The sequence below is a fragment of the Poecilia reticulata genome, linkage group LG19 (assembly GCF_000633615.1).
Source record: "Poecilia reticulata strain Guanapo linkage group LG19, Guppy_female_1.0+MT, whole genome shotgun sequence".
NCBI lineage: Eukaryota > Metazoa > Chordata > Actinopteri > Cyprinodontiformes > Poeciliidae > Poecilia > Poecilia reticulata.
The window spans coordinates 12,323,389-12,350,772 of NC_024349.1; the positions used below are offsets into that span (position 1 = coordinate 12,323,389).

Below are 27,384 nucleotides of genomic sequence, written 5' to 3' on the forward strand. Positions count from 1 at the left end.
CTGCTACTGTAGATCCTTCCTGCCCACAGCATCACCGTCAACAACAACTCATTAAAGATACTTGGTTGAGTTACGACAACATTTAATAAAAAGGTACGTTTGAATTTCAAACCCTTTAATCATCAAAAATGTAACAGAATTCAACACTTAAGCCATTATTATCATGTGTGAAATGCATCTATATAATAAATGTGTTTCAATTTTTGAAATGCATAATTCATATAAATGCATGTGAAGATTTAGTGAGGTGCACATGCTCTGTGTATTACGCAGGACAGGACTTGAATGCAACGTGGAGTTAACAAAGAGCACCTGAAGGCATCAGAAATGAAGATAAGATACATTGTGATGTGCAAGTGGTTGCCAGAATGGCAAAATATAAGGTTTACGCTGCAACAAACAAGTGATGCATCCAGGTATTTAGGATAACTTTCCATTTTGAGGTAAAGGAAAGGTCGAGTAAGAGCAAATGAAGGTGTAAGGTTCAGCCCAGCAGACGCACCGACGCCATGAAGACAATAATTTGATGCTGAATTCCAGCAGAGTGCTAACGAGCTAGCTGGTCGACCAAGCAACCCGACTTGATCACTAACCACACTACAAGTCAATGTGTGTGTAATGTTAAACGCCACGGGGGAAAGCAGGTTTTAATGTCACCAAGATGGTCGTCTAATTACAATGCAGAAATAATAAAAGGAGGAAGAAGACGGCGAGCCGCGGCTTGTGCTAACGTTAGCTAAATAAGGACTCGTAGACTAATGGCTGCATGCCAGAAGAGGCAAATACAAAGGCAGCCTCAGACTGACCGAAATGAAATTTCACCAGCCGCTTAAATACACCTCCAGCCGTGGGCTAACACAGCTTGTGGCTCTTCCACGTCCACCGTGAAAGTATTTAGCAACCACTGTAGCGGCTAACAGTGCCGACAGCTGAAAAAAATGTTTACATTACCAGGTAGCCAGTTAGCGAGCTGGCGGCTAGCTGCTGAGAGGCCTGACCCATTTTGGATCCCAAATATTAAGAAAAGCTCACCTTCCGGCTCCAGCCTCACTCACATCTAAACATGCAGCTCAACCGCATCTCACCATTACACGCACAATCACTAACACATCACCAAATAACACAAAGGAGATCCCAAACTTAGTTGTTTCTGTTTGATTTTTTTTTTTTTTTTAAAAAGGATCCACTAACATACATACCTCCGACCCGGTACATGTTGGCCGCCATTTCTGCCCTCCCAGCGTGTTAACGTAAAGCATAAACTAAGCGAAATGACATAAATAAATTTTAAAATATATACATCTAAAACTCTGTTTCCTAAAAAGACAACGTGATTTTAAAATTACGATCGTCGGGACTCCGGATGTGTTCACTATCAGGGGAGAAATTTGGCTACTCAGACCCCCCTTCCTCCTACTCCTCCTCCTCTACCGATTCGCAGCAGCAGCTTATTACAATACAGTAAACTCAGAGCGGCCGACAGAAGTCGGRTGAACCCGAAAAACCACTCACTGTTCGGAGGCGGCGGAGGGGGCTGCGCAGGCGCAAACACAGGCACGTCGAAAGAACTAATATGTATTTTATTGGGATTTTATAAGTTAGATCAACAAAAAGTAGCCGTAAAATGTCCTGTTATGAATAAAAGTTGGGTTTTTTTACAGATAAAACCTTGAGAAGTATTAAAGATACGCTCTGTATTTGCATTTTGACACACTTAAATGTTTAAAATTAAACTAAATTAAATTTAAAAATACTTTATTGATTCCAAAATAGGCATTAAATGTTGTTGTGACTCATATTATTCAAGATTCTTCTAAAAGTTGTAGATGCTGATTGCTGTGTGCAGTTAAGGATCTCCTCTAGTGGTCAGTATTACAGCGATTCTGAGGGTGCCTCTGACTGAAGACACTGTTGTTGTGAAGCAGTTTCAAAAAGAGGATGCTCAGGGTTGCCCATATTTTTTAATTTTATTATTATTTTATGAAGAATCATTCTTCGCACTATCATCTCCAGTGATTCCAGTAGTATCCAGAAAGAAACCAGCCTTCTTAATCAGGTTGTTTAGCATTTTTTGGTGCTAGCCAAACAGATGTTGTGTAAAGATGACTCTACACAACAGTCATTTTGCATCTTACTGCAAACAGTAAAGAACTTAAACTTCCTGAAGAAGTAAGGTCTGCTCTATCGGTTTCAATGTTGCGCCTCTAGTTCAGTCTGTAAAGAGAGGTAAAGAGAACGCTGAGATATTTATATTCCTCAACCACCTCCACGTTTTCTCCAGTGAATAAAAAGTGGTTTTCATCATGCTGTTTTTCTTAAAAGCTGCAATCATCTAAAGATAACATGGTTGTAAAATGTTTGGGTAAGTATGCGGACTTACTAGAGAAAAGTGCAGCTTTTGTGGAAAACTGACACCAAATTTCAGAAAAAGAACTTGATATAAACATTCAGACGTGGTGGTGGTCGTGTCATGGTCTGGGACTGCTTTGCTGTAATTGATGAAACTAGAAATTCTGCTCTCTACCAGAAAATCCTGAAGCCAATTGCAGAACTAATGGGTTCATGACCTTTGCTCAGGTCAAGCCTACTTATGTTATGCAGCAGGGCAATGAATTAACCCACAAGTCGAAGGCTAAAAAAACAAGCTAGCAAATAAAAATAAAAATAAAAATAAAGGTTTTGTATTGACCCAAACAAGTGGGGTAGCTGAAGCTAGTAGGACTGACTTATCATATCAGACTGTACAAGATACAGATGAACAAAGTTTTCAAATGATCCATTACAGCCTATTTTTTATTGCTAAAAAGCCCACAATTATACATGTATAGCATGAAACATATAACAATACATTTCAGTAAACAGTATATTTGACTCAAAATAGATTGAAAATGTTAGAATCAAACTTTGCTCACTGTAGATTTTTAAAATGCATTTTTCCTCATTGTTTCCACTCAGAATCATTAATTGAAAGCTGTCCAAATAGAATCCTATTGCCTCTGGGTTATTGGTTACATTCTGACAGTGTTTTATCAGTGTGGAAACAAAACAATAAGCTGTGGTTTTACCGTGGGGGGTTTGTGTTTCTCGCTGCTTGCGCGCATATGACATCACGGATGGGACTGGCTCGCCCTGAGTGGGGTGGAGAGAGTTTTATCCAGACCACAGAGGCAGAAGGAGCGGGCAGTGGGAGAAACAGAGGAGATTTAGTTTCATCCACACACGGACCAAACCTATAGGTCCGCTTCCAGGAAAGGAGAGCCACGCCCCGGGGGCCAGGGGAGACCGTCCGCTCCCCCCAGGTGCCCTGACTCCTGAGATGAAAGGAAGAATGGACAGTGAAGAAGAGTTTTAGTCGCGTACAGGTCGCCAAGATGAAGTTCGGGAAGAGCATATGCGTGCTGAATGTCGGGGGAACCCGGTACGCCTTCACTCGTGAGGTGATCAGGGATTTCCCCCTCCGGCGCGTCAGCCGCTTACATGCCTGCGCGACCGAGAAAGAGGTCCTAGAATTGTGCGACGACTACGACCGGGACCGGAACGAGTTCTTCTTCGACCGCCACGCGCAAGCTTTCGTGTTCATCATGCTGTACGTGCGCTCCGGCAAACTCCGGTTTGTCCCCGGAGTCTGCGAGCTGTCCTTCTACACCGAGATGCTCTACTGGGGGCTGGAGACCGCGCACCTGGACTTCTGCTGCCAGAAGCGCCTGGACGAGAGGATGTCCGACATCGGGATGGACAGTCTCTCAGAGGGGGACATCATACTGTCCGGGGATGAGTGCCTGACTCCGGAGGAGACGGTGCAACAGATTGCGCTCACCGGACGCGCCAAATGGCTCGAGAGGATGCGCAAAACCTTCGAGGACCCTAATTCTTCCCTGGCGGCGCAGCTTCTGGCTTCGGTGTCCGTGATTTTCGTGATTGTTTCTATGATCATGCTGTGTGCCAGCACGCTGCCGGACTGGGATACGGCTAAGAAGACTACCGTGGAAGAGCACAGGTAGGCGGTGGTGTGCGACCAAACTGCAGTGCTTTTGGGGCTCCCCCTCCGTGAAATGCGGTCAGACATTGAGGCGCAATGAGATGGTGCTCTTAAGTCCTGTGCGTAAAAGTGAGACACTTCATGAATAAATCTTTCAAATTCAGTCAAATCCACCACATTGACGCTAAATATAGTTTGTCACCTACAGAGAAATATGTCAAGTCACTCTTTGCTTTGCTGTTTTGTGGTAAAATGTTGTTTAATCGAGATAAACAAACTCCCACTATCAGGGTTCCACACCACACCCCTCTCATCATGACATCACATAACGAATCGGACCTCCTAAGAGTATTTTTCCACATATACCTGCAGGTTCTTCATGTGGTTCTGTTAAGTAATGAAAACTAGTATTTTTCTCCCAATTTTAGGTCTTAGAAAGTATTATTTATGTGAAGGAAAGATGGACCCATATGCTCAGATATCACTAATTTGAGAGCATTCAAATCTAAAAACTGGATTTGCCCTATTAGCAATGTAAACTGATAACCGCACATTTCTCTTTATTTTATAAAGTCAGGCTTAAGCACAAAATTACAAAAAGAAATGTTTAGTACTTTGTGTGAGTCGTCTTTAATGACATGCAAACTGTCAGAAGTGATAATAAATGTCACCTTTCAGTACATATGATATGCACAGCAGCCATATTGGAAACAAAACTCAGACATGTTTACTGAAATGCAAATTTTCCAGTAGAAATTCCAACTTTAGGGGATTCTCCTGTTTGTCAGACAGGGAACTTGAACATGCACCATTAAGTTTCATCTAGTTATGTCTAAACTTAAACTCTGTATGTACAACATAGTTAAAAATGCCAGGATGAAGGGTAGTAGAAATAGACCTGTAAGATGGATTTTATTGCCAAAAGCAGAGCTTTTTTTGGTGCAAAATTTCAAAATAATTCTGTTGCTTAAAATAATAACTCAAGTTTCAGTCTCGTAAGAGACTTTTGCTCTGAGACTTACCTATCTTATGTGATAATGACTTAAAAATAAGTTTGAAACCCTGATCCAGTTCATTTGGATATTTTTAATCAAATTCTTTCTTCAGATGTATCACTTGTATTATGTGTGCCTGCAGAGAAATGTTACAGTATCATAGAGGTCAGTAAAATTTGCTTGTACAGAACAGCCTGTTCCATTGTAATGATCAAAGAAATAAGAAATCACCCATCACCCAGGAAGAGGAGCTGATGGAGTGAAGTGAAGCAGAAGGAGTGCAGACTGCATCTGGTGCCATTTTATGAGGGGCAGACATGCTCAAAAACTAACCTAATGAAAATACTATATTGGTATAGAAAAGGATAGAAAAGAAATATCCTTTCTTGTCCCAGAATGGTAAAATTAGCAGGTTTAAGGTAAATGGATGCATCCAGATTAACACAAAAGCAAAAAAGTATAAAAACAGAAAAATAAGAATGGAAAACTGTACAGTAAGGGCAAATTTTACAGGATACAAAAACTTATTATTTCCAGTTATAAGAAATAATCAAATGAAAAGAATCAGGAATATAAAGTTGTATTTTGTGTACTGAATATAAATCATTGTCATCGTGACCATTTGCTTCGCTTCACACATTATCCTGGAGTCACTGGAGTCAAACAGGTAAAGTTGCAACATATTTCTTTATTATTTCACCTTTTTATACAGGTAGATCTCACAGCAACGTGAAGCCTCATTTTTAAAAGCAATCTACTTTATTTGTACATAATAATTTGATAGTCGTAAAAATCTATCTAATTGTCTCGACAAGGTAAAACTTTGATAAAATAAAAGAAAATAACAAAAAAGCACTAAGAGCATAAACAGCCATCCACAGATGATTTCTCAGTTTACCTTAAGGTGATTAAAACCGTTAGTTCAATTAAAATGCAATTTAAGAAAATGCATTTTTTTCCAGTTCAAGGAAGTCCAAGGAAGTCAGATAAAAAGGTAAATGTCAGGTAACCAGAGAATACACTGTGCAATGCTGGACTTTTACATCCTGTAGTGAACCTCAGCATTCAGCTTGTAAGGAGCTAACAGGAACATTCATATAAATAATAAAACCATAATCAATGTGAGGTAAAGGGTCAGCTGCCCCAGGTCATTTATTGATGTTAAATAAAAAACATGTTTTAATTCTATGAAAAGATCCTTATTTGATACTCATACTATCAATTTTTGACATAAAAGAAAGATTTTCATCTAGTATCATCCATTTCTAACAAGAAAATTTCAGTTTGTGCAGAAAGGATAGCAGCTAGAGCAGTTTGAAAACAAAATACCTTTAGTTTTGTCAGTATTGAGAATTAATAATTAATTTGAGATGCAACAAATGTGACTGAATAATGTCAAAAGCAGCCTGTAGAAGATTGCAAACTAAGGCAATGGAGTTTCCATGGCGGTAAACAACTGCGTCATCAGCATAGAGATGGACAGATATACCAGACGCATTATCCCCGAAGTTATTAATGTAAATTTAACTGCAGTCTGCCAGAATCTGATAAAAACAACAGTCACTGTAGCATTAACTCATGCAAGCCGTGCCTTCACACAAAGCAATTAAAAACACAGACATTTTGATTCTGTGTTAAAATAATTTGATGAAAAAAAGACAACACACTCATATATTTGTAAAGCCTTTATTAACAAATAACTCACATTCAGCGATCCAACATTGATCATATTTCTACTCTCACTGAATCTTGATGAAAACTCCCAAACTGGGTCAATTTATGACTAATTCAGTACAACTAATATTAAAAATAAAACACCATTCCCATAACAGTTAGACTGAAAACAAGACAGAATTTTTAATCTCCAGATCAAATCATAACTGACAGTTCAAATACCTATTTTACACCAACCCATGTGTCCTGTAAAAAAAACATTTACCATGCACTTAAGCCTGCATGGTAGCAATTTAATAAATTATGAAAAAATCCTCAGAAAAATCCTCTAATCTCATGTGTAATTAACTTGAATTACACATATTTTCTCTCAACATTGTATTGCATTAACTTGAGTTTTAGGAAATATGACAGATTATGTTCCCTAATGCAACCAAAATAACTCTTAAACAAAATCTACTGTTATTTATTATAGTCATGAAATTTCCATGCATGAGTCGATAATGGAAAATTACAACAAATAATGTCCAAAATGTGAAACAGAGCGTTAGCTACTGCTTTCTATTTCCCTTTATTGATACATTTAAAATGCATAAATAAGAATGTTACCGTTATTTGATCTGGTGGAAGAGGCGATAGGGAAGTCTGATCTGGTCATCAAAATGGCGGCCTGTGAAGAACGATGAGGTTTTATATATCTAGAATTTAGTCATTTTTGATCCAGTGTTTGGTTAAACTTCCCAACCTCCGCCCTGGCAGCATAAACTGAGCATTTGGGTTTAACAAATAACCCAGCAGTTGTTAGTGTATTAGCGGAAACATGGTAAATATAGCCTGGTGCTTGGTAAACCGGCGCCTCTGATGACATTATGCTCATTGATGAGTTTCAGACAACCCCATTAATCATTAGCATCCTCACATGGCTGTCACACAAGCCCCCTAAGAGAAAATCAATAATGGATCAATATTATCTACTAAACTTGAAGTGTTAATAACAGAGGGAGCTCCCTTGTGATATATTTCTCTTACCTTTTCCTTTTGCGGTCTCACAAGAGGGCAGTTTCTGTCTGAGTGACTCTTTTGGTCACAAAATGAAAACCTGCATTTCCATTTCTGCATTGTGTTTTTTTTTTTTTTTTGCTACAGCCTGTCCTCTGAAGGAAGTCCTGAGGAATCCATTTTCTATATAAGGTTAGGTTTTGTTCTCTCAGGCTGGACGAAGCTTTGAGTTTGGAGCTTTTCCAGGGGGTTAGGTAATCAACTAAAAGCGTCGCTCGTACTTGGGGCCAAAGGGATCCAGTTTCATGCCAGTAGATGATGCAGCTTTCTCAGCTGCTTCATAATTTGGTTTGATTCAATTGTGGTAATCGCTACCATGTTGGAACATGTGGTCTTTGTTTCCTTGAATCTCGTTTGTGTCAAATACCAGCGGGATAGCTTTCTAATTCAGCTTTATGGCCTTTGCTGTGTTAATTGGGGGATTAATTGTGTGGCTTATTTTGTCACAATCACTCTTTAAGGCTTTTTCTTCTTTCCCATGTGTGGAGTTTAATTCAGCCTGTTTTTCTTTACTTGTATGTCTAAATTGCATCAGATATGCTCCTTATTTCCAATCATTTAAATCCTCTTGCTTGGCTTATTCCTGCCTCACACTGACAGACCAAGTCAAGCAGTATCTCACATCAAGCATACTGTTATCTCTCTGGAGCTCCTCTGCCATTTCCTGTTTATTGTTGAACTCTTTCTCTCTCCATCTTCCTTCTTTAGGATAGTGGAGGCAGTGTGCATCGGCTGGTTTACAGCTGAATGCATCGTGCGCTTTCTGTTGGCCAGAGACAAGTGCAACTTCATCCGCCATCCGCTGAACATCATCGACGCGATTGCCATTACCCCCTACTATGTCACCATGGCAATGGCCGGAGCTGGGATGCCGGGTGCCGGGCTCGGGGTCGCTGGAGTGATACTGCGCGTGCTGAGGATGATGAGAGTGTTCTGGCTCATGAAGCTGGCCAGACACTTCCTGGGCCTGCAGACTCTGGGGCTGACGCTCAGGCGCTGCTACAGGGAGATGGTCATGCTCATGGTGTTTGTCTTTGTGGCCATGGCGATATACAGCGCCCTGGCACAGCTGCTGGAGCACGGCTTGGACTTGGACTCGAAGAACCAGGACTTCGCCAGCATCCCGGCCGCCGCCTGGTGGGTCATCATCTCCATGACTACAGTCGGGTACGGGGACGTGTATCCAGTGACGACAGGGGGACGAGTTCTCGGGGGGATGTGTGTTGTGAGCGGGATTGTTCTCCTGGCTTTGCCCATCACTTTCATCTACCACAGCTTTGTTCAGTGCTACCACGAACTGAAGCTCCGCTCCGCTAGATACGCACGAAACGTGACTTCAGAGATTCTGTAGTGAACCAAATCAGACGCAAACACAGCAAACCAGAGGATGTCCTTGTGAAATAACCAACTGTGTGAACTGCCCTGTCTCCTGGCTTTGGCACACTGTAAAAACACAAAGTCTTACCAAGTGTTTTTGTTTTGTTCCTAGTGCAAATATCTCAGAAGACAACTAACTTACAAGTAACTGTTCATCCAGATATAGGAGCTTGTTTTAAGACAATAATTCTTTAATATTGATTAAAAAAAAGTACAAGTTCCATTGGCATATTATTGAATTTATTACATGAAATACCTGCGTTATTATGAGTGAGAAAATCATAATAACCAGTATTGTTTATTTACTTAAACTAAGCTCCTATATATTGCTAAAAAGTCACTTGTAAGTCAGTTTCATTTGTTTTCTAGTGTCCAAATATATTTGCACTGGATCTAGACAAAAAAAAATACTTGGATGTTGTGTTTTTGCAGTGCAGCATGAGCTTCCTGTTTATGTCCAGCACCATAGTCAGATTTAAGTCTAAACTTTGACTAGGCCACTACAAAGTGTTCATTTTCAGAGTATTTTAGCCACTGTGTCATTGTATGAAGTGGGATTGAGCTTGAGGCCAGGAACTGATGATGATATTTTCCTTCAGGATTTCTGTCGCATCAATAAAAGCAGCCCCAGACCATCACACTACCACCACCGTGTTTCACTGCTAGCATGAGGTTCTTTTTCTCAAATTCTCTACCTTTCTAAAAGTATTTCTTTGAACATGTCTATCCCCAGATTTTTTGGATTATTTTTCTAAAATTTTGGGAGATCATGAAGAGTTGTTTTTGTTTCTTTACTGTTTTTCTCCATCAGTGATTTTACCATCTTTTTCTCCTATACATTCTTTCTTATTGTTTATTATTGTTTCTTATTCTGACTGTAGATGAAGCAAGTGGAAATTAATTTTTCATACCTGCCCAGGTTTGTTTTTATAGATTATTTCCCCCAATAAATTTGTTATTTCTTATTTTAATCATCTTATATTTGTTAAAAAAAATAGTTTGAAGACATAAATTGTTGTTTTTTTAAACTTATATTTTTAAAGTTGTAGAATAAAAAAAATTAACAGCAATATTTTTGGTTTATTTAACCAGTCATAGAGAACAAAAATGGGTGTTAATTTTTCAAAGTCACATGTTCACCATGTCATTCATGGTGAACATATGATATTTAGTATCATCCCAAAATAAATATTTAATTCACAAGTTAAATGTTTAGCTTGGCCTGAAATATTTAGGTCAAAGCAAAATAGTTCAGATTAGGAAATAAATATTTATTTTGAAAATTAAATGTCTAATTTGGAAAATAAATATTTAGCTTAGAAAATAAAAAATTATTTTGAAACTAAATATTTAGTCAACAAATTAATATTTAATTTGGAGCTAAATGTAAATGCTTGGAAACTAAATCAATTAATTAAATAAATTTTCAAGATAAGTTTTTGGTTTATGAATTAAATATTTAGTTTGGAACTAAGACATATGAATGACAAGGTTCAAATATGATTGAAAAATTAACACAGTTTTTGTCTCTATGACAGGCTAAATACAGTGGCGCAAAAAGTGGGTATGCAGGGTATGCAACGCATAGGGGCGCAGCACCAGAGGGGGCGCCAAAACCCCGTCTGGAGGGGGTGGCGCACCCAGTGGCGCAAAAAGTGGGTATGCAGGGTATGCAACGCATAGGGGCGCAGCACCAGAGGGGGCGCCAAAACCCCGTCTGGAGGGGTCGGCGCACCGATGATGTTTTCCCATACACTTCAGCGCGCCTTACGCTCCTTCACCTCGCGCATATAACAAGGTAAATTTAGGGGGGGGGGGAGTGAGTGTCGCTCCTTCACCCTGACGTTCCTTCCCTCGGGTTGGGGGCGCCGATCTACGTTTTCGCATCCACCTGAATAATGTGTAGTTGCGCCACTGGCTAAATACATCATAATATTGCTGTTAATTTTTTTTTACTGCGTACCTTACAAAAATTTTGATTTAAAATCTGATAAACAGATTATATGTCATCATTTCTGATGAAAGTGTTTGAGGAATGTCCCTCTTAATTCTGGTGTGAGTTATATCCTAAATTATATCTCCTCCCAATAATGGCTGATGTAAAAAGTAGGTGTCAAGACGTTTTAAAGGCTGAAACGACGTCCTGAAGCAGCCCCAGTTTGACCAATACTGACCTGTAGTCCTGTGGTAGAGTCTCCATGTTCCTCCAGCCTCACCTCCTGATGATTTCTGTCTTATGCAGGTAAGCTACAGCCTACTAATACCTTCTTCAAAGAACTCGTGCTTCACCACCTGGAGTGTACCTTTAAAAGCACAGCATGCAGATAAACACACACAGAGAGAGAGAATTATTTATTAGAGACACACAGGTAAAGCCAATCCCTTTTTATCTATGGTTGCTGTTTACACTGTGTCCCCATGGTTACAGATCAGGCAGAAATGGCTGCATCGCATCGGTGTGTGTGTGTGTGCGTGTGTATGCATGTGTGTTTGTTTGTCTGGCTGTTGGCCGCTCACTTTTTCAGAGATTTAAACCCAGATGGAGCAAGTTACACAAGAATGATGTGTGACCTAGATGCATTCTGTGAGACCGGTGTGAAATAAGGAGAGAGGCGCGAACAAATGCGAGGGGTTACACAGAGGACTCAGAGTGTTAGATGAGCTTTAAGTCAAGAATAATGAAATATGGGCTTGGGTCAGGAGAGACCTCAAAGTGGCAGACAATAAAACAGACACAGATACAACAGGACAGATGGAGTCTGAGATGGAGGATGGAAAAAATATTGCAAAAAAAAAAAAAAAAGACAAAGCCGAAACACAAAGAATGAAAAGCTGCTTCTTTATTTGCGAGTGAATGTGAGGCATTTTGTGTTTCTCAGTCTCCAAGGCAACCTCATCCTCCAACATGCCAATCATTATGGTGGTTGATTTCTGTGCACACAAATAGACTGCATCCACGCACACCTCCTGGATGGTGCACAACAGCTTTGTCCTGGGATTTTTTGTGGAGAATCACAACACAAATGGAGATAAAACTGAGTGCAAAAAACCGAAAGTACGTTTGAAAAACAAAAAAGGAGCATCCAGGGCTGCTACAGAATGATGGTTCTGACATTGATACGTTGATAACGCACGCATGTTTGTGGCGTTCTTTGCCAAGATGATGCGATTTATTGAACAGACACATGATCCGAACAAACAAGTCAACACCTCTCCCACACAACAGTCTTTCTCTACATCTCTTCTCCTTTTCCTCCCCCCTTTATTACACATTAAACTGACTTTTTTTTTTTTTAATAAATCAAATGTTTAAGTCAATGTGTTTCCAGAACTGTTTTAGAGGTCTGTATTAGTTTAGAGCGTGCTTGTCACATTGAATATTCTTGTTGTTCTTTGTGTGCTCTTTAAGTTCAGCAGATGTCTTGAAATGAAATCAAATATTTCATTAGCTGAGTTCTGACATAAATCATGTAGCTTTAGTTTTCAGGAAAGAACATTTTGATTGAAACCCTCAATCAGACATTTTTCATCGATACTCATGATAAATGTGATCAGTGTTTGAGCTTTTCTAATAAAACCTCTGGTATGTAGAACCAAAGTGTCTGACTGCTTATTTCAAACTTTATCATAAGATAATTAAGCAAAAAGTGTCTTTGCCTCTTGGACTTTTTCCACATTTTATCACGTTACAGCTAGGTATGCACCGATCCACTTTTTTCACTTCCAATACCGATATCGGACCGCACTTTGGTTCAGTTGATTTTTACCAATTTTGCCAAGTAATTTTATTGCAAAACAGTGTCATAAAGTGACACAAAATGCAATTTCATACACAAGAAGAAATAACAGGTATTTCATCTTAAATATCTGAACACTGGAGAAAGTTTTATAAGTTCATGTTTTCCATTCTGGTAGGAACAATTCCCCTCATTCTACATTTCATTTTTTTATGAAATGCTTGAAAACAATTTCTTTATAAAGAGCAAATTCACAACAAATGTTGTCTCAAGGCATTAGATCAAATATTATTTTAATTTAAACACATACCTTCCAATTTATTCTAGTTATCAAACAGTACAATAAGCTTAGTTAATTATTTAAACACAAGCATATTTTCCTTTTGCTAATTTGGTGACTTCTGAAGGGAAACAAATTAGTTTTTAATCTAGGATTATCCAGGTATTGGAGATTGGCTGCAAATCTGTTTGTGTATTTTTACTTCAAAAGCACATATTTTTAAAATAAGAGAAAAATGAAGCAAGACATTGATAGGTTTCTTTTCACTTCATTCCACTACCTTGTGCTAATATAAAATCTGAATGAAACTAACATGAAGCTTATGGTTGCTATATGAAAAGATTCACTGGGTACTAATACATTCACAAGGCACTTTATATTTCAAGACTCCATAAGCTGGCTGCTCCAACCACATTCATCTTCATTAAATGAAGTGTCATATCTTATTACTGTCAGTCCATAGTCACGTGTCTCGATCACCAGGGGAGACGGATTTCTTTGGGTCGCTGGTGCTTCCTAATTTCAAAGTGATGATGATGTAACTGTAGGCTAAAAATAAGCTGCATTTCTGCTTCATGTAGGCACTGAATCTTAACATTCAGAACGATGAACACCTGAGCCCGCCAGCGCTCTCCTCCGAGTCACATGTACGGTGAAAGCTGCACCACTGCTGGTCTCACAAAAAGCAGCAAAAAGAAGGAAATGCCTGAAGCAGAGGGAATGCCCCCGGAGTTCAAACTCTTCAAAAAACCTATTTCATGTTCATCATCAATAAGCTTTCTGAAAACTTGGTTTTCCTTCACTTCTCACTTTTATTAGGATACAATAAAAACAGATTTTGATGTTCAAGGAAAATAAAAAAACCAAAGAACGAACCATACACGGATTAAAAGTCTCCCTGTGGTGTTTTGTACAAAGTAGTTTCAGAGAAACTTCAGTGAAAGTGAGGAAATAAAGCCTTATTTATTACGTTACAATAATCTCTGATGTTATATCTCTTATATCTGTATGGCAGCAAGATAACCTTAGATTCTCATCTGGTGTTTTGTAGCTCCAACTGTCTTAAAAGTATACAGAAAAAACATAAAATTTTACCAGGCGTTGTGTAGTTTCTAGTGCAAATATTGTGGTATATGTGAATTACCACTAAATTAACTTAAAAGGAATGTTTCAGGAAGATATAGGAGCTTGTTTTACTTTAATCCATAGTTCCTTAATGTTGAAGAAAAAATACTACAGATTATTTCATGTATAACAAGACATTTTTGCCAATAATTAAATAATAATGAATTATTATTATTATTATTATTATTGGTGTCATAATTTATTTGTGACTCAGTGAATATGTCATGTTTATTTTTATCTTTCTCTTATTTTTGTTTTTACCCTTTTTTACTATGGACCTTTTTGTGTCTGGAATAAAGATTGATTGATTGATTGATTATTATCATTATTCTTATCAATAATAATAATAATAATAATAATAATAATAATAATAGAGACAGACAGCCAAGGATTTCAAATTAAAAGTTCCTAAGCAATCAGACTGAATATAATATTCATAGACTCCCATAACTGAAAAAGCACAAAATCTAAAGATTAAAAAAAAAATCATTTATATTTATTATTTGAGAATTGTGGGTGACTCTGTGGTACCTTTGGAGGAGCTGCAGAAATTAATAGCTCAGGTGGGAAAATCTTTTGATTAAAATCATCCATTTTCATCAACACCTATGCATTTTTGGTAATGAAACAACATAGTAACAACTAATTTATCTTTTAAAACCCTGCAGAAAACAATAGGGGTCACCAAATATTTTATAAGCACTTAAAACAAATAGCCACCATTATAGCAGTCCACACATTTATTTGCAATATATAAATTATGTGTAATATTGCAATAATGATATATTTTCTACTTGTGTAGACCTACTAAAAAAATGGACTCTAGGAAACTGAATGAAAATGCATGCCACACTTTTCAGATGTTCAGTTGTAAAAGGTATTTGTACACTACAATTATGTGTGATTTTATGTTGGTCTAACATAAAATCTCAATATTGTAGTTTGGGGCAAATTTGAAACATTTAAAAAAGCAAGAATTCTTTTTGGGGGTTGAATGTGTCTGTTTACATCACTGTTAATATAACTAAGTACTGGTGAATACATAAAAAATTGTAATGCTGTACTGCATTTCCATCTGAATAATTCAAAAACAGGATGTAAAATATAAATAGTTTAAGTCATTCATACATTTTTACCAAGACGCTAATATGGAGGATGTAACTTGAATGTTTGTGGCTGAAGAGATTAGATGCATTTCTTCTACTTTGAAAAATCATTCCTAAATACATCCAAAGGGGGCATTTCAAATTTCGTAGCATTAGCGATATGAACTAACTATAGTAAAGGTTAAAATTTGAGTGCATTTTCATTTATGAGCAAAAATACATTATAAAATTATCAGAAATTTTAAACGCAACAGTAAACCTATGAATCGTTATCTTCTCAAATCTTACCTTAGAATCGAAATCGTACAAATCCAGACACGTATTTCTTTAGACATTTGTCTCTTCCTGCTTTCCGTACTGAAGAGTTAGATTATGGTACTTTTGATGTCACTTTGCAGTATGTATTTTTCAATTTATGATATAAATGCACATTTTACTATTTAAATATTTTAATTTGATTTACACATTTAAATAAAACTTCCAAATTACACAACTATTATCGGCGTACCTTGTTATCACTTTTTCCGTCTTCATTTTTAATCAGGCAGTGCTGGGGGCACCTCACAGCGTCTTCTTCCTGTGAAGGTTGGAGAGGGAAAGGTCCTTAACCGGTCGGTTTGTTGTGGCACCAGCACCTTGTTCTGTCCTTCAGCTGGAAAATGTACTATAAATTCAGCGGTTTCACCCAGAAATTGACGGGTGCTGCTCCCACGGCGGCCTACAACCCTCAGGTGAGAGTTTGAAGCGGTGTGTTGGTCACAAACCGAGATTTTAATGGCTCTACTGACCTTGGCGTGGGTTTGTTAGATAATGGGTCCTGCTGTTGCTAGCTAGCTTTTGAGCTGACCACCAGAGTTGAAAAATATCTGGGATTCTTTATTATATTCACAAATATGTATATTAAGGAGACTTGTTGGTGATGTTCCATTTGCTACGCTTAAACCCAACGAAAATTTATATTGCTTAAGTTCATCGTTAATTTACGTAAGGATAATTTTCTGTTTTCACCTGTTATGACATTCGGTACCTTATAAGAAGTTTGTTTTTTTTCCACAGTGCAGTGCCCCATTTTCCCCTCTTAAGTCTAAGTCTTTCAGCTTTGACCTTAAAGGGTATTTCAGTGTTTTAATCCGGGCTTTATTTGAAATTAATGGCATTTAAAACAGTCCAATAATACATACAAAGCTGAAGTTGGCTTCCAATTTTAGTTTCCGATTTAGAAAATGAAATTCTATTTAATTAAAAATTATTTAAATCCCAAAGAGAATTTAAATGTTGCAACTCGTATCATTCAAGTATCTTCATCATGGATGGTGAATCTGTTGGTTGGGAGGATTTCTGGTAGCAGTCAGTCTTGCAGCTACTAGGAAGAGGCCTCTGACTGAAGACAGTTACTGAATGACAGTCTTATGGCTGTCATGACATGCTAACAGCTCAATTTCTCAGTAGCAGATATTACATTTCACAGTAATATGTCCTGGTTGACAACACGATGAATGCCCGTCACTTGAAATCTCTCCACCACCAGATTTATAGAAGCACAGATAAAAAAGGCTACTTATTCACTCAGTTCAATTTATAGCTAGAGACATTTGCAAAATTGATTATAAATGAAAGTAAGTAGAAGTAGAAAAGCTATATCGCCCACTTTAACTGAAAACACCAAACTCTGACACTGGGATTTTTCAGTGTCAGAGATGGGCAGATCAAAACTCTGATATGGTACCTTTTGCATAAAAGCAATGTTTAGTATGGAAAAAACAACATTGGGAAGTTGTAGGCCTGTTCCTCCAAGCTGTATTTTAACTTTTCCACTGTTAAATTAGTGATGCCTGTGAAAAATACTTGTTATAGGTTGAGAAAGCAAGTTTTTCCTGCACCTTCTCGTTGGTAATCAATGTGGAGGATTTACTCAGTGGAACCACAGCTCTGTTTCATTACACTGCTGCCACAGGCAGACAGTTGCAAAGCAGTTGACATTGATTATCCTCCCTGTTTTTAAATTAGGAGCCATGTTCAAGCATTTGGAGGGGGTTGTTTGTGTGTGTGTGCGCTTTCTTTTACTATTTTTTTTCCAGAATAATTCAAACTTTTCTAAACTGAACAAAAAAGCATATTAAATTTTTTTTGTTTTCTCTGCCAAGTATTTTAGTTTCTAGACTTTGTCCTCTCTAAGTGGGAGAAGATTTTACGTACCGCGTCTCATACAACAGTGTAAACGGTGTAAGAGCCACTGGGCTGAAATCTGGTTAAAGCCGGTGCAGGCGTCATTCACACAGCACAGTGCTCAGTCTCCACCTGTAATGAAACAGCAGCAGATGGCCCGGATAATGTGATAAACATTGATTTAATATTTTTACAGCTCATGGGTAAACCCACACTGGTAGATTTTCCATTTTATTACAGCCACAATTCATGTGAAACGGTGTGTTTGTGTGTGTTGTTTATAATGCTGTTCACCCGGTCATAACACACATTCACAGATCCAATTTGTTCCACAGGTTTAACAGTTCGCTGTCAAATGTTATGCTCTTGTATAGGCCGGCGTCTCTGCATTTTATTTTATTTTTTAGCTTTTTTTGTTTTTGCACAACTAATATAAAGAGGGCTGCAACACAGACTACATCCTCTAAAATCACATTACAGTTGACAACTTTCAGCAGTTTTTATTATTAAGGATTAAGCTTCTGCAGGGCAGCTGTGCCGGGCAACAATGTCCTATTGTAGTTTATAAAAGTTAAGTTTATTTAGTTTTTCAGTAATGAAATTTGAGCTGCAGTGCACTTGGCTTTTCTGCCACCAGGTTCAACCTTAAAATATCAGTTGTGCTTTAATGCATCTAAAATATTGTGTTGTAAAGTTGTATTTTATTGTCACCATAGAAGTTACTACACAATGGCCAGTTTCTAATGTCCTTTTAAAATATGACAAATGTAGTAATGTATAAAAACTTTTTTGAACAAATCTGATTTATAAATTGTGTTGCGTCTTAACTGTGATTGGATTGCAGCTTATATATATTTTATAAAATGTAGTTCTTTATTTGTTCCTTACTCAATCGTATTTATGATTTGGAGTATTTTATGGTACTTCTACAAATAAAATAACATTTAACTTGGGATTTTTGACACTTCAATAACAGAAAAGGGAAAAATATGTTGAACTATATCTTGATGTGAAAGTTTGCCCTCCTCTCTTTTTTTTATGTGTCTGATTTTGATTTGCACCGCCTCCACACGCTTTGACAAGGTAGTGACCGACCGTCCCAGAAACTTTTATGTAAATAAAAGTATACTGACACCCAGGAGACCACTGCTTTATTTACCAGCATCACTCAGCACACTGCAGAAAAATAGAAGGTCACCATAAAATGTACCGGGTCGGGCTTTGATTTCAAAATGTTGCTCCAAAAGAAAATGTAACCATCCATAAAGGGAACATGGTAAAATGAATGGAAAGGTTAGTCTTTTCTGGGGATGTTGCTCTCCATAACCTTTTTTTGAATTGGTAGCCTCAGTTTAGCTGCATTTTTTTTTTTCATGTTCGCAAAATGGTGTGATGAAATGTTCACTTTATTTTCTTTTTTGCTAGAAAATCCAGTGAAACATTTATTGTGGCACCCCAAATAATTCCTTTAAAACAACCAACCATTAAGTGTGATACATAAGATTTAAATGAAAATGGGATTTTTCTGCCAATTAATGGTAGGAATTTTCAATTTAAAATTACACTGCTGCAGTGTAATTTATTTTAAAGCTTTTTCTGCACCAGGGTTGCCAACAGCCGTTAAGGGTGCTGTATATTTTACACTTAACAACCTAACCAATTTAAATCAAGTCGAGACACGACTCTGAATCAATAAAACACTCACAGAATTGGAGATATTACTCAACCTACAAAATGAATATTGACTCTTTTTGAGCTTAATTTACAAAAGATCGATGTGAAGAGACTTCTTATCAAGTCTTTATGGTGATATAAATCAAATAATTGAAGATCTGCTCACAACTTTGTGCCTGATAAAACTCACTTTTTGCTAAGAGAACTAAAGTATTTACTCACCATTCTATAGCACATAAATTAGACATTTTAAAGGTTTTTCAGTATGATGGCATGTAAAGAAAAGAGCCTTCTTGTTTGATAGTGAAAGCCTCGTCCTTGAACTTAAAGCATTGGATCTATAAAACTGACTTGCGTTGAGCTGGAAGTAATTAAATTTGAAATCCTTCTCATAATAAATCCTTGACTTAGTTGCTGGAAGATGTTGGCCGATTGCCTCACATCCTCCTTTTTATGTAAAATGTCCTTTATTCATCTTCTTTTTTTTAGTGTATTTTATTTGATTCAGTGCTTTTTGTGTTTATTAAGGTCTCTGTCAAGGTCTCATACCCACAGGCTTGGTTTGGGTGGGCGGGGAAGAAAAGCAGCTTATATAAGTGGAGAATGTTAAAAATGGGATTGGAAATAAAAATCTTAGTTATATTTTCCCATGAATGCATTCAAGGACTTTTGGAAAACGGAAACAAATTAAAGCCATCAAAATGTTTTTTTTTTTTGTTTTTTTTTTTAAATGCATTTAAAAATCTTCTTTTGTTTTGATTTAGGGGTTGAAGCAAAGCCTGCCTGCAGAGTCTCCCACCATGATCTTCGCCACACCCACCAAGGTGGTCTCAGAAGCAGGGTCCACAGTGGAGTATTTGGGAGCAAACAAAGTTCCTGACCTCCAGAAATTTTTCCAGGTAATAAATATTTTTTAAAAATTCATATGTAATGGGAAAACATTAGTGATGTCCAGATCAGGATTTATTTTTGTTCCTGAAATGGATCAGAATCCTTTACAAAATGGTCAGTTATCCCAATAATGACCCCCAATGTAATTAAAATCAATGCAGTGTGTTAGTGTGTATTAAAAAATGCACAATTGGTATCACATGTATTTCTGATTAAATATGTATTTGTATTGTTATTGTGAAGTACTTGACTCAAACTGTTATTGTGATGCCATTGCCAACTATTATTGTGATGCTGTTGATGGTTATTTGGATGCTATTGACTTATAATCTGATACTATTGCCAATTATTTTGGCGCAGTTGCCAAATATTTCAACTATATTGCCAATTATTCCAAAGTTATTTCCAGTTATTTTGATCCTGTTTCGAAAAATTGCAATATTTATAATTAACCCACATTTTCTGACTTTATTTTTTCATCACAAGCTCTCCAACACCCTTTTTACTTTAGCATTGCAACCACAAAAAATATTGTACAATCTTTCTTATATTGTGTAATCCTACTGTGAATATCATTGTAAAAGGTGACAAACAATTTAATTAAAAGAAAAATAAGGTTCATGTCCCTGTCACACAGTTTTGCTAGTTTAAAAACTAAATAAATAAAATCCTGCAAATTGTGCAGCCGACCAGTGAGCTGGGAGTGCAAAATGACAAAATCACAGATGGTAAACCAACAGCAGGATTGGAGAGTTGAGTTTACACAAGGACTTTAAGATAGATTGATTTAGGTTTGGAGATTTTACAGACCTTTTCATTTGCTAAACAATGAGAACTGGTTCAAAGCCCTTTTATCATCGAGGTCAAACTGGAGCGGTGCATTGAGTCCTAAAGTACGGTTTTCAAAGCACTGAGGAGATTTTAGGTAATGACTAATATTTATTTCACTCTCTACATGGTCTGAACGGCCTTGAGCAACCTCCGCCACACAGCCCACCACAGCTCACCACTTCAGAGGAAAACAAACACACCAGTCAAATGAAACACCGACTGCTGGAGCTTAAGGGGAAACTGTTATGCAAAACTCACATTTTGCACGTTTTGAACTCTAATTTGGGTGTCAACTGCTTCTAGAAACAACTCGAGCGTTTAAAAAGACAAACACCCAGGTGTTTTTTTGCCAATAAGTTTATGTTTTTTGGTGTCTGGAAAGTGAGCAATTTCAAAAACCTTTTGATTTGTAAGTCACAAGTAGATGGGCACTGTGCTGTTACCTAGCAACCCCGTTACTTAGCAACCTAGCTGGGAGGGGGCGTGGCCAGCAGCAGCTTATTTGGATTTAAAGTGACAAGAGTCCCTAAAACGGCTCACTCTGAAAGGAGATCAGACTAAAATCTCATTATCAAAGAATGAGTTTGTGCAAAAAATGTGATGAAAATGTTTTGTATAACACATTAACCTATGCTAACCTGTTCAAGGAAGCATAATAGGTAATGTTTAAAAGAAGTGTTGTGATCTGAACGCTCTGCAACAACTTTCTGTGTTTTGACAATCATATTCTTTTCTATTTCTCCTCCGTTTGTCCCAACCTTCAGACATCGGACGGTATCCCAGTCCATCTAAAGCGCGGCTATCCCGACCAACTACTGTACCGCACCACCATGGCTCTCACGGTCGGAGGCGTCATCTACTGCCTGGTGGCTCTCTACATAGCAGCTCAACCCAAAAAGAAGTGACAAACACAAACTCAGGATCTTGTGTTACACCACTGACTCGTTGCTGCTGCTGCAATCACCGGGTCTCACTTCACCAGACCCTCTTTGGCCCTTTTAAATGAGAAACCTCCCCTCTGTACTTTGGTTTTTGAAGGACAGGAAGAGCTTTACGACCTTCTGGCGTAATTGCTGTCACGCTAACCAAAATTAAATTAATATCAAGATTATTATTATTATGACAGTTTTTTGTTTTTCAAATAATTCAGTTTTAAAGTTGGTATCAATTACTACTTGCCACATATGAAAAAGAAATGGTTTAATAAATGTTTTTTTAGCCTCATCAATATTGGGACACGAAGCCAATAATGACCATTATGTTTGTGTTCTTTGAGAAAGATGTCTAAGTTAATAAATCCCAGAAAGAAAATGGTTTAGTTCGGGTTTGTTTCATTTTGCTACCAAAGAAACGACCTCGCTGTACCGTGATGAAACACTCTACAGGGTCTGTCTGCCATGTCATCACCAGTGTATCAGCGAGCCTGATGGAGACACCGCCGTCTGGAACGTAGCCGCCTCTCACTTGGCTAACAAGTGCCCCCACACTTGGTAAATACGGCCACCATGTGGGGGGCGCTGGTGGGATGTAACATTCTCCTCACTGTCATTTTAGGTGATGCTTTTCCTCTCCTGCAGGTTCCTTTAAAATAAATTTGTATGTCAACAATCTATCGTCTGTACCTGCTTGTCTTTGCAGAGTTGTGGGGGGTGGAATGGGCTTGATGTCTGTCTTCCTTTTCTGCAGAAACAAAAGTATGTTTGATATAGTTTCTAATGCAAATTTCTTGGCACTCTTGAAATAAGACAAAACTAACATAAGCAACTTCCATCAAAACATGGTTTGCCCTTAATATTCATGAAAAAACACTAGTTCCACTGGCAAATTATTTAAATTATAGCAAGACATTTTCCCATATTATAATTGAAATAATCTGCCAGTGGAATTTCATGAATATTAAAGAATTATTGACTTAAAACAAGTAGAGTTGTGGGTTGATGCCTATTTTCATTCACTGCAAAAACACAAAATCCTACCAAGTGTTTTTGGTCTAATTTCTAGTGCAAATATCTTAGAGCAGCTGAATTAAGACAAAACTAACCTAGTACAAGTAATAGGAGCTTGTTTTAAATAAATAATTTTTTAATATTGATGAAAAAGTACTAGTGCCACTGGCAGATTACTACTCTTAAAACAAGGGAAAACGTCTTAGTATAAGTGAAATAATCTGACAGTGGAACTAGTACTTCTTAAAAATCAGTAATAAGGAATTACTGACTTGCCAAAAAGTTTGTAAGTTAGTTTTGTCTTATTTCAAATGCGCTAAGATATTTGCTCTAATCTAGACCAAACCTATTTGATAAGATTTTGTTTTTGCAGTGAAGAGCTTGTATACAGAAGTTAATAACATTAAGATAAAACACATCGCATTCAGATTAAGCCGATAGATGTAACTTTAGACTGACATACGTTACAAACTTTCTGGAAAATCGGAAGCTCAGAACGTCCAACATGTTGAGCAGCAGATCATCATGGCTTCATCTTCCTGTCTGCCATGAACAGACGTGTGAAAGGGTGCAGTCTGCAGAAGCTCACCAAGCTGCCTGGCTGAACGCTGGACACATTTTGCCCGGTCTGAGAAATCTGCATTTATATCGACAGACCCAGATGGTCGGGTCAAATATTAATCCATTCATAGCATGACTCCACAGACCCAATCTGGTTTGTGTCAACAGCCTGGGTAATGATGATGACTCAGTGCGCGACTGAGAACTCCAGGCTCCCTTTACGACAACAGTTTACCTTTTTCTGTGGGCAGCTGCCACCTGTAATGATGATTATGTTGTGCAGCAGAAGTTGCATACGGATTCCATAAAACAAGCCTCTGATTTTGATTTCAAGAGACCGGTCCACTCCAGCTGAGTGCCTCTGGCATGAGATAAAACATTTACAGCATGCAACTGACGAGCCATTCATGTGGAAATTGAGCAAGGTCTTAAAGGTTCGCCTTGCTATCTTGTAAACCTCATGGAAACAGGAAGGAAGGTTTAGAGTGATGTTTCTGTGTTCGTTTATCATACCAGTGACCATGAAAACGATAAAAGCAGAGTGAAACATCACTAATCTGGATTTTTTTTTTCAATAAACCTCCTTCGTGATTCAAGTGTATATGAGATGTTTTTCTCCAGTGTGATGGAGAGATTCTTAACAGGTTCAAGACCCTGTTATCGTCCGCTGGCTGCAGTAAGCTGCAATATCTTCATGTGTTTAGTGCCTTTTATATCAACTGCGCCGTGATGATGGAGGATTTTATAATGCTCTGCTGCTGGAGTTTCTTTCATCTATTTTTTAGGCCTTTCAAAGGAAAAAAAAAAATCTTTTTAAGGCTTGTTCAGAAGCAATGCAATCCCAAACACAGCTAACTCTGTGAGCCCATCTGGACAGAATCATTTCTATTCTTCCTCTAAGCAATTGTTTCATTTAAAAAGACCAGACAGACGCAAACAAGTGAGAATTTAGCAAATATGTGACATATTGTAGCAGTGAATGCCAGTTTGATCCAACTGTCCTGTTAGGACACTTGATAAAAATGTGCAGAAAGACAAAAAATAAATGCATATTTTACAGCAGTGACATAATCTCACACTAACTGAACACATAAGAGAGGAAAACAGTCATGTTTCTGCTATCTCAGATTAAAATACATAAGATTACAGAGATTATACATAACTCTACATTACGGTGTCACCAGGTGACTAAGGCATGCTGCATTATTCAAAACAAGAAAGACGAGAACTTTTTATTCAAGAACACAGTAAAAACAAAAAATCTTGCAAAGTTTAATATGCTTTCTAGTCCAAATATCTTATACACTTGGAATAAGTCAAGACTAACTTACAAGTAACTTTTCAGCAACTAGTGTTAGCTTGTTTTAAGTCAATAATTCCTTAATATTGATGAAAAAGTGCTAGTTCGACTAGCAGATTTTTTCTCTTATAACATTAGAAAATGTTTTGTGAAAAAATCTGAGTGGAACTACCGTATTTTCCGCACTATAAGGCACACCTAAAAACCTTCAATTTCTCCAAAAGCTGACAGTGCACCTTATAGTCCGGTGCGCCTTATAGCGCGGAAAATACGGTAATACTTTTTTAAAATCCATATTAAGGAATTATTTACTTAAAACAAGATTCTACATTTTTGTTGAAAAGTTATTTGTAAGTTAGTTTTAATTTATTTCAAGTGTTCTAAGATATTTGGACTAGAAACTAGACAAAAAATACTTAGTAAGATTTAAACAATACTTAGTAAGATTTTGTGTTTATGCAGTGTAAGGCAGATCTGTGTTGATCTTTGAAGGTCTGAAAATGGATGGATAAAAATAATTGTTCACCCAAACGTGAACCTTTCTACAACGAGCAATGATTAAAGAGTTTGAAACAGCTTGAGTTGCTAAATTGTGTGCCAAGAAAATTTGAAACTTGGAATTTTCTTTTTTCATTAACAAATATGTTTTCTTTTTTTAATGAAAAAATCCTTCTGTTGCAACAAGACTTTGCGTCATTGCTGCCAACTTGAACAACCTGCAGGAACAATGGATCCATGGGACGCTCTTGCAACACGTTTGCAACGCAGCACTCCGGCTGTTAGTCTGAGCACACGGTGAGGTGTGTGAACACAGGAAAAGTGGGGTAAAGGAGGGTAAAATTCCAGGAAGCAGGTGGGATGTGAGGAAAAGTGTAGGGCTGGGGTGAGAAGAAGGCTGTCAAAGGGAGGATGGGTGCAAGTTATCCTGAGAAAATTAAAACTGAAACCATTTTCAGTGTCGCATCAGTGAGATGTTTTTATCATGAACCATGTAAGGCTGCTGGGTCTTTAAATATGTTAACAAAATGTCATATTTGGACCAAGAAAAAAGTATGGAAACAGAATATTTTAGCTATCAAGGAAAGTAAAGGTGCAAAAACATAAAATCTTACCAAGTATGTTTTTCTATAGCACAAGAAAGGAGCTAGTCAATAATTCCTAAATATAGATAAAAACATTTGTTACACTGGAAGATCATTTCACTTATAACAAGATGTTTTTTCATGTTATCAGTGAATTAATCTGCCATTGTAATCCATATCCATTTGTTAGCTTAATCTGAATGAGATGTGTTTTGTCTTAATGTTATTAGCCTCTATGTATAAGCTCTTCACTGCAAAAACACAACATCTACCAAATATTTTTGGTCTGGTTTCTAGTGTAAATATAATTTGAAATAAGTCAAAACTAAATTACAAGTAACTTCTTAGCAAGATATAGGAGCTTATTTTAAGACAATTCCTTGATAAATAATTGCTGTGGTAGATTAGCTACCGCTTCTATTTTACTGAATGATTTAAACATACAAACTGTAGCCCACAAAACGCACATTTCATTAAAATAAACTAAATGAAAACATCTTATTGCTGTCTTACCTTTACTTATCCATGAAATCCATACTCCCCTAATTCTGCACAAAAATATCCATTCATCCAAAGCCAAGTCTATCCTCGGCATGTCTTTTCTACTTCGTTTGAGAATCATCAAACYGTCTCGAAGCAAAACTTTCAGCTCCGGTGTTGGTCTTCCTTTAGTTATTATCTCCTGCTTCAATTGAAAATCCACTTTAGAAAACTGTTTAAATGTAGAAATGTAGACTTTCATGTTGACGTCGGAAGAGAGAAGAAAACAAAAATATCGCTGTACTTTACTTATTTACTCTATGGCTAGCTCACTGTATCTTACTCTGCAGTTGTGGAGTCACAATAACTTAGATCATGAGCGCCCCCAGCGGTGAGGCAAGAGACCTGCCTGCCTCACCTCGAGTCTGTTCTCTGCCGTTTCTGATCGCTCCTCCGCACACAAAACACGATACATACACAGTTGGTGTCAAAAAATACTGTACATTATATATATAAGCTAAATTATGGAAAATCAGTCCATATATTAAATGTTTCTTAGCCATTTTATTGCGGGTGTACAGACAGTAACACGCTGCTTCCACATAGCAACACGCTGCTGCCACATAGCAACACGCTCCTGCCACATGGCAACACGCTGCCACATAGCAACACGCTGCTGTGTTGCTATGTGTTGTTGCTGCCATGTTGCTGCTATGTGGCAGCAACATGCTGCTGCCACATAGCAACACGTTGCTGCCAAATGGCAACCTGCTGCTGCCACATAGCATTACACTGCTTCCACATGGCAACACACTGCTTCCACATGGCAACACACTGCTGCCACATGGCAACAGGCTGCTGCCACATGCCAACACGCTGCCACATAGCAACACGCTACTGCCACACGGCAACACGCTGCTGCCACATGTCAACACGYTGCTGCCACATAGCAACACGCTACTGCTACATGTCAACACACTGCTGCTCCATGTCAACATGCTGCAGCCACTTAGCAACACACTGGTGCCACATGGCAACACGCTACTGCCACATGGCAACACACTGCTGCCACATGGCAACACGCTGCTGGAACATGGCAACACACTGCTGCCACATGGCAA

At 37.8% G+C, this 27,384-nt stretch overlaps 3 protein-coding genes across 4 annotated transcripts in view; 2 read left to right on the plus strand and 1 right to left on the minus strand.

Annotated features, from left to right (window-relative positions):
• Positions 1-1,499, minus strand: part of mta3 (metastasis associated 1 family, member 3) — a 30,872-nt gene extending 29,373 nt beyond the window's left edge. The window contains exon 1 of one of the 2 annotated variants that reach the window (XM_008437070.1): positions 1,200-1,499. In XM_008437070.1, the coding sequence (XP_008435292.1) occupies positions 1,200-1,227 (28 nt within the window). In that variant the 5' untranslated portion in view covers positions 1,228-1,499. The remainder of the gene's footprint in view (positions 1-1,199) is intronic. The other variant, XM_008437071.2, reaches the window with a different exon arrangement.
• A 1,587-nt stretch (positions 1,500-3,086) lies between these two features.
• Positions 3,087-9,209, plus strand: kcng3 (potassium voltage-gated channel, subfamily G, member 3). Its single transcript, XM_008437072.2, has 2 exons — positions 3,087-3,997; positions 8,416-9,209. The coding sequence occupies exons 1-2, from the start codon at positions 3,372-3,374 to the stop codon at positions 9,056-9,058; spliced, it is 1,269 nt and encodes a 422-aa protein (XP_008435294.1). The 5' UTR covers positions 3,087-3,371; the 3' UTR covers positions 9,059-9,209.
• A 6,703-nt stretch (positions 9,210-15,912) lies between these two features.
• Positions 15,913-22,504, plus strand: cox7a2l (cytochrome c oxidase subunit 7A2 like). The gene is made up of 3 exons (XM_008437073.2): positions 15,913-16,063; positions 19,937-20,071; positions 21,659-22,504. Exons 1-3 carry the CDS (start codon positions 15,992-15,994, stop codon positions 21,797-21,799), a joined length of 348 nt encoding a protein of 115 aa, XP_008435295.2. The 5' UTR covers positions 15,913-15,991; the 3' UTR covers positions 21,800-22,504.
• The last annotated feature ends 4,880 nt before the right edge of the window (positions 22,505-27,384 follow it).

Coding starts and splice junctions, on each gene's coding strand:
- cox7a2l (XM_008437073.2), top strand. CDS start 15,992: ATGTACTATAAATTCAGCGGTTTCACCCAGAAATTGACGGGTGCTGCT. Junction 16,064..19,936: donor CGGCGGCCTACAACCCTCAG/GTGAGAGTTTGA, acceptor GTTTTGATTTAG/GGGTTGAAGCAAAGCCTGCC. Junction 20,072..21,658: donor ACCTCCAGAAATTTTTCCAG/GTAATAAATATT, acceptor CCCAACCTTCAG/ACATCGGACGGTATCCCAGT.
- kcng3 (XM_008437072.2), top strand. CDS start 3,372: ATGAAGTTCGGGAAGAGCATATGCGTGCTGAATGTCGGGGGAACCCGG. Junction 3,998..8,415: donor ACTACCGTGGAAGAGCACAG/GTAGGCGGTGGT, acceptor TTCCTTCTTTAG/GATAGTGGAGGCAGTGTGCA.